General features: G+C 36.0%; 1 protein-coding gene across 1 annotated transcript; it reads right to left on the reverse strand.

The window, feature by feature from the left end:
* Positions 1–202: 202 nt before the first annotated feature.
* On the reverse strand, positions 203–6757 carry LOC110453837. Its single transcript, XM_021503008.1, has 3 exons — positions 6524–6757; positions 3860–3916; positions 203–2418 (listed from the first exon to the last, which is right to left on the reverse strand). The coding sequence occupies exons 1-3, from the start codon at positions 6599–6601 to the stop codon at positions 1429–1431; spliced, it is 1125 nt and encodes a 374-aa protein (XP_021358683.1). The 5' UTR covers positions 6602–6757; the 3' UTR covers positions 203–1428.
* Between the last annotated feature and the right edge of the window lie 949 nt (positions 6758–7706).

Genomic DNA, 7706 nt, shown 5'->3' on the forward strand with positions numbered 1-7706 from the left:
AACTCGGCTATGTCATTTATTGGCTTTTATTTATAGACAAACAGCAATGTTTGAAACACAGAAGATAAAGCGAATAACGTGAAAGTCGCCAAACACATTACCGATACACGTAGCGTCGTTATTCCGTCTTTGTGTATTGCAGAGTTATCTTTTCTTGTGAGCAGGTATTGATTGTTACGTCATTAGTTTGTGTTTGATAATTACGTCGTTTTCTCAAAAATTGATGACGTAACTCTCACAAACAAATGACGGAACAATCAATACCTGCTCACAAGAGCAAATACCTCTGCGATACGAGAAGACGGAATAATGCCTTGGAGTAAGATCACAGTCAAATCTCACAAGGATGTTGATTAATTCATATTTATTCATTTTTTTAAAAATCATGACTGATAGTCTCGCAGGCTGTTACTTTGATAGAGATTTCTAATAATAATAAAAAAAGACAAATCCCAAGTATTGGAAGCTTGAGAATATGCTACGAGCTTCAATTTCTAGGTTTAAATATTTGTTTACCATTTATATCTTTTTAGGTAATCTACCCACATATAATGTATTCAATAAATACACTGTAGGTTTTTTGCCGTTTTCAAGAAAAATAAATAATTCTACCAACTAGCACTTCGACCCGTTCACACCTATATATGTTTACATCATTTTAATCAATAACTGTAAAAACAAATATTTCTATTTTACTCAAACATGAAACATCCATAATCAAACGAACATTTAAAGCTGTACGGTACCTTGTACCTTGAAGTCACCTCCATTTTAAAAGAATTCTACCTTGAGAATACTCCGGTAATTTACACATCGTTAATCAGAGGATGTATGAAATAAAAGAACAGATGTGACAAGTTGTTCAAACTAAGGTCAGCTTAACGCAAAATTCTAAACCAATGCATTTTCCAAAAATATTGAAATTCAAAACTTAAGTTGAATAAGAAATATTTTTGACCATCTAATGCCAAAGAATTTAAAAATGGTCGTAGATTTTCTCGAATATTTTTTTTAACTATTCGTCTTTGGCCTATTTGTTGAAAGCTTGCCAAGCTTTCTTGGTCATAAACCTTAAATTCTAAAATTGAAAATTCACGAATTTCTTGAATATTTTGAAATATTTTAATACTTCTTGCCAAACTTCTCAAACGAGTCCCATTTTTCAATACATAAAAAATCTTATCATTGGTTCAAATATTATTTTAGAAATGTGAAGTAAAATATTTCTATCAAATTTGTGTGAAGCTAACCATGCTTTGATAACTGGCCAGCATGCACGCATTGGTAATTCTGAGGTAAACATGAAGCATTCAATTTAATTGGTTCCATAGGAACCACGTGTTTGGTAGTACGTAACCCTGAAACCGATTTTTTTTCAGTTTCACGATATTACAACTCAGAGTTATGACGTCATAAACCACTGACCTATCAAACTCTCGCCATCAATTTGCGCATGAGCATTTCCTCCAGTTCAAGAGGTTCCTCTGTTGGGCGGGGAAACCTGGGATCACGAATATCAATGGACTCCGCGAGCGACATTAAAATGTCCTGAAGGGCGGAACTTGCTGGCGACTGCGCACTAACTATGTGGCTGTTTGAAACTGAAGTGTGCGACCCCCTGTCTGCAACATTTGTACTAGTGGTACTCTGGCTTACCATGGTATTACTTCCGCCTGGATTGACATGCGCAGATGTTTGGATAAGTATATCCGGTGAACGTGTGCCTGTATTTGTGGGTGGGTTTTGGTCTCTAAAGATGGAGGTAGTTGGTGTGTGGTTGTTGCTAAAAGAATCGACTCCTACGTTCAGTTGTGGAACAGTCATTTCCTGCCAACTTGCACTTGGAGCTATGTTTCGTGACGAAGAACTGACAGGGTCGGTATTCAAGCGAGCATCCTGGGAAGGACGGGAACTACGTATGAACTCGGATCGAGACAAAACTTGGTCACGTGCTCGAACGACGACCGGTTGTGAGGAACTTGGCATTCCGATATCGTTAAAGTGACCCACGTTGTCTGTTCTCCCTCGCCTATCAGATGACGGCAAACGGGAACTGATCATAATTATATCTGGAGAAGACCTCGAACTGAAGCTATCGAAAGATGATCTTGATGAGGACTGTCCACCGGAAGTTCTGAAACTGCGTGAGTCACCCCGTAATCCAGAATCAGCAAATCTCGTGGAACCCCGAGAACTACTGCGTGACTGTGAACGCCCTCTACTGTCAAATTCTATGGCGATTTGCGATCCACGACCCCATGACCTACTTCCGGGTCCTGCATTTCGGTTTCTGCTAATAACCCTGTCCCCAAGGGAACCAAGGTCAAGAAGCCGCAGCATTTGTCGATCTTCCCTACTCAGACCGCTTCGGAGGTTGGAGAACGGATCGCCCCATTCATTCATTCCCAATGCACTTCCCTGTAAAGAAATAGATCCCATGATTAAAACGTATATTTTAACTTTATTATTTATTTCATATGAGTGTGTATATGTTGAAAAACTGTTAATGATTGCATAACTTCTGCTTTTTTAAAATTAAAACTGTTTTTTGCGCATTGATAGATTAGATGTATTTGGAAGTGATGCAGCGCTGAACGGACTCGGTTGTTTCCTCGGAAACGCTATGTTTCCATCGACTGGAATAATACGTTATTTTCAGAAGCATATATACTCGGAATTTTTAATTAAAGTGGTCCTTTCAGCAGGTTATAACGATTCCAAGGACATTTCGTTTGAAATATAGTTCATGTCTAATCGGTCAGATTAGCATCGCTAGCAGACGACGTTCACAGGGGCTCGGTTTCGTGACTTTGAGTAATGGATGACATCACTGAAGATACACATTCTAAAACCTTGTCGATACCTTCGACTTTTACAAGGTTTTATGTTCTCAAAATCTCGAAACCGAGCCCCTGTGTGATGACGTTGACAAACTTGGTTATTTCGTATCTAGAATAGCGCTTACAATATTTTGTGGTACCTGTCAAGTTGCTTAATTTTTGCGATGACCTACAGTGCTAAATGCAAACGAACCCAGAACGTTCTCTGACTATGGGCCTGTTGATACCGAAAGTATCTGGTGGCCATGTTTGTTTACCTAGGACATCTGGAGCTGTATTCCTACACTGACCGAATCACTGTAAATTGCAGTATACAGTGTCATATACTGGAATTTGGTTTACTAACAACATATAGGCAAATGCAACACAGAATGTAAATATTAACTCATATGTATGCTATCTAAATAATCTATTTATATCTTTTTGGCTTTTCATATTTTTTATAATTATTACTAAGACGTACAACACATTCTATATAACATGAAATGTAAACACAAGTCGTTCTACATTACGTTAACTTTTAAACATGTTCTAAGTGTCACATGGCCTTAAACACACATTGTACATGATAAAGACGTATAGTACAATATATTTTGTAGAAACACACACCCAATACTGTAATAAATATACATATACCACATTTTCTATTTAATGTTACTTTAATGAAGGACATAGCATCTACATTTGTTTTTACATAACACGAAGAGAGGGAGGAAAAATAATCCGGATTTTAACGTGTTACGATTACACTTAATTTTGTCTGAAGACCATGCTCTACATATGGTCGGCGAATTTTCATATTTTCGGTTATACTTTAGTTAAGTAGGTGTGATATTACATCCGTTCGGATCGGTGCCATAGGGGAAAGTCGGGTGAATTCGATCAGTTGATATATTGCACGCCTACCAAGATTGGTGTATAATAATATAGAATTCTACTTTCTAAAAATATCTTAGTTGCGTTGTGATGTATAATAAGTACACATTGTTATCCCANCCCCGCACAACTTTAGTACATACCTGGATTGAGGAGGGAGCTGGACGTCTAAATCGCGGGTCAAACCGGGACTCGTGGTTCTACAAAATAAGATCAACAAGAAATACAATATAAGCAAGGCGTTTAAAGATGGTTTTACGACACAGACGGGCCTGTTCGTTTATACGGAAAAAAACGGTACGTCTGTTTTTAAATGTTACATTTTCTGGTACAGGCCATGCCATAGTAATCTTATGCTGCTTTAAGGCGAGCCTTGACAAAACAGCATCAGATTACTAGGTGTAACCTTATTTCATAATCGAACAACTCAGGTCCAACCGCTCCATCCGGTCCAACCGTTTGGATCGCGATAAACAAAAACGGCCCTAGAGCATATGTTACAAACAAGTACTATAGATTTTACCATTCTAAGGTAAAATGTTTCCGAACATTACCTGAGATTAGTGCAAGAGAAATGTCCATTAATTTTAAGTGCAAATTTATCGCATAATGCAGAAGGGCCAGGTAAAGCCAAATATATATAATAAACATTGTATTCTGTACAACAAATGGCTACGGATAGGACAATCTAAAGCATCGCGCCAAAAGTATTCGCGGTTCAAAAAACTTGTTCTAAATATCATGGATTTTCCTTTGTCCCCCCTATAAATTCTTCTCTGAGACTTATTAAAGCGCTACTGAAATACAATTTCGTGTACTAAATGATTACTCTATAATAATCTGCAGTTTTTAAATATATTTGTGTTGACTTGTTTTTGAGGTATCGATGAAATCGGTTTTACTAGGCCATTTGGCAGTGAAATGATATTTCCGAGAATATCTCACCATATTCGGCAAATCATTCCACCGAAAAAAATTTGAAAAGATTGTCATAAAAAAAAAAATGGCTTTCAAGGTGTCGAAATTCATTTCAGTGGCGCAATAATTGACTCCAGGAGATACGTGAAATATAGAGTAAACACGATGCTGTAGTTTATTTTACTCTGCATTGTTATACGGTTAATTTACAAAGGAATGCTCCCTGTACATATTCCAAAGAAGGATTACAAAGTAATACACGGTAAACGTTTATTCCGTAGCGTTATATAGTAATATATAAGTGATATGCACGTACTATGAACTCGTATGATATTGTCTAAATATCATATTCACTGTGCCGAACAGTGAGAAACGATGGAGACGGGTGATATGAGGCTATACGACCCGCATAAATCATACCTTACAACACACAAGGCCAACTTGAGTTAGCTCCCCTATCACAGGCTTTGACGTACGCGGCTCCATTAAATACTAGCGGAGTAATAATTAGTTCGATTTCAAATGTAACAAATGTATTTACAATCCCTACCCAATCAAAAAGTATGGAACTAAGAGTTTTCTATGGTGTTCTGCTCGGATAAGTTTCTATTTGTTATAACTAACTGCAAGGAATATCGTCTGTTTGCGCTTGTGATGCTGATACTATTCTATTCTTTGTTAAATTTAAGCTTTCCAGCTCGTCAGTGTACATGTAACAGTATAAATACATTGGCAGACACTGCAAAACGCAGTGGAGAATGGACAAAAGATTTGACACATTTAAATGTCATTATATCATAGTCTTCCTCAATTTAGTGGCATCATATATATATATATTTGCTAAACCTGGTTAGTTCTTTTACATTTGTTGAGCACAGTAATTGTGTTAACTTAAGAACAGATGGTTTTCTCCAGTAATACATTTTAAACACTTTGATCCGAGCTCTTGGTTTATAGGACAAATAAGCAAAAAATGATATTCGTCCTCTTTATCTACAGAATTACATATTTTACAATAGCGTTCATTCCTTACAATATTTCTATATCGTCCTGTTTCAATATGGACGCACCTTATTGCGCTATGAACAGTTTCATTGTAATAAACACGTTCGAGCAAATTCAAAGATACTTCTTGAATTTAGAGTTGTTTAATGGAAAATAAACGATATCGTATACTACTGTGAAAAATTACAAAAGAGGTAGGAAAAGAAATCAGTCTGAATACAGATCTGATTACGTAAATTGTCTTGTTGTAATTACTACGACTTACACTTAAACTGACATTAATATAATTATAATATAGAACGTTACATATAATTGGGTAGTGTTCGATGGAAATTGGTTGATGTGCATTTATTAAAGTTATTAAAATGTTTGTTGAACCTGGAATAAAACATGCATACTTTCATAGATAAATAGATAGATAGAGATAGATAGATAGATATGAAGATAGATAGATAAACAGAAAGATAGAAAGATAGATAGATAGATAGATAGATAGATAGATCGATAGAAAGATAGATAGATAGATAGATAGATAGATAGATAGATAGAGATAGATAGATAGATAGATAGATAGAAAGATAGATAGATACGGGTCAAAGAAGTAAAATCAGCGGTAGCTTCCAAAATAACACTGGATCGGAATTAATTAGAATTTGTATAAGGCACAAGGAAGTAATTTTAACAGTATAGACAATATAGAGAGATAGATCATATATCGGCAAGGCGGATTTAAAATAAATGTACCAATGTAACCAATGTTAAGCTGCTGGACTATAGAATATGTAGGTAAATAATTTTAAGAATTAATAGTGAAAGAAGAAAGAAAAGAAAAATCCAAACGAATGATTTTCTTTTCAAACACAATGTCTGTCGAATGTACTCACCCGCATCACAAACCTCTGTCCAACGGAAACCTGTATTAAACAGACAAAACACAGCACAATCGCTAGTGCAGCTTTCATATTTACGTAGGTATGGATTCCGGTAAAAGGTTTCTTAAACTTGACAGCTTTTTGTTAAAACGTTCGAACAAATAACCGTAATCATTCAGTCTAAAGTCAGGAACCATCAGAGGACCGATCTAATCGCCTTGGCTATTCAGCTGACCACTAACATGGTTAGATGAGTCCGGCCACTCCCGGTCATCTTGTCTGTCCGGAATGCCGTTGCGTAATCCGTAAAGGTTTTTACGAGATCCCTCGGCAGCAGGGATCTCGTTAACCTGTCGTGTCGATGTCTGGTGTCAGACCTAGCTGATTCTGTGTTCAGGTACTGATCGAACTTAATACTGAGAGGTTTTCAATTCCTCCCATTTTTAATTACAGAACAACAGAAATCTACTTAAAGAAGAAAACGAAGGAGGTAAATGATTAATTAAACGACTAAATACATTTTATTTTGCAAAACAAATACCAACAAATCTGTTTGGAGAGAACGAATGAAGATAACTTATTAATTAAGCTTAATTTTGATTCAATTATAAAAAAAAAAATTACCAACTTATATAAATCACTCCAGATGACCCGTATGAAAGCTCACAGAGGGTTCTAATATTGGAGGAAACCGGAGTGTCCGGAGGGACCCATGTTTTCGGGCAGGTATCGAGGCAGGGTAGTTTTTCGACGACAGGGTAGGGTTTATACTTAAGTGAGATATTCGCCTCCTTATTTTACATCTAAAAAGTAATTCAAATCACCGCTAGTTTTTATTATTAAACATCAGTTAATTAAAAACAATGAGGTATTCATAATCATGTTAAGTAAATTTCAAACATTTTCCGAGCTACTCAAAAACTATATTGGTTGGAATGCTAGACACGTTTGATCATCGACATTAGAAAGAATGTTTATAACAGATATGCGCTTTGCGGGGCTAGCTTTTGTTTAAGTAAAACGTGTAGTTTTTTTGCAATATGACAAACGTCATTTGTTGAAAAATACAAGCATTCTGAATTAAACATTGGTGTAAAGAGGTACATTACAAAAACAAAACACACACATTTCACAACGTTATAAGTGCATTGCTTCTACAATTAATATTCTTTAAGTGACAATCTTATAGTAAAAG

Source organism: Mizuhopecten yessoensis, unplaced genomic scaffold (assembly GCF_002113885.1).
Source record: "Mizuhopecten yessoensis strain PY_sf001 unplaced genomic scaffold, ASM211388v2 scaffold7521, whole genome shotgun sequence".
NCBI lineage: Eukaryota > Metazoa > Mollusca > Bivalvia > Pectinida > Pectinidae > Mizuhopecten > Mizuhopecten yessoensis.

Coding starts and splice junctions, on each gene's coding strand:
- LOC110453837 (XM_021503008.1), bottom strand. CDS start 6,601: ATGAAAGCTGCACTAGCGATTGTGCTGTGTTTTGTCTGTTTAATACAG. Junction 3,917..6,523: donor GACAGAGGTTTGTGATGCGG/GTGAGTACATTC, acceptor CTTATTTTGTAG/AACCACGAGTCCCGGTTTGA. Junction 2,419..3,859: donor CAGCTCCCTCCTCAATCCAG/GTATGTACTAAA, acceptor ATTTCTTTACAG/GGAAGTGCATTGGGAATGAA.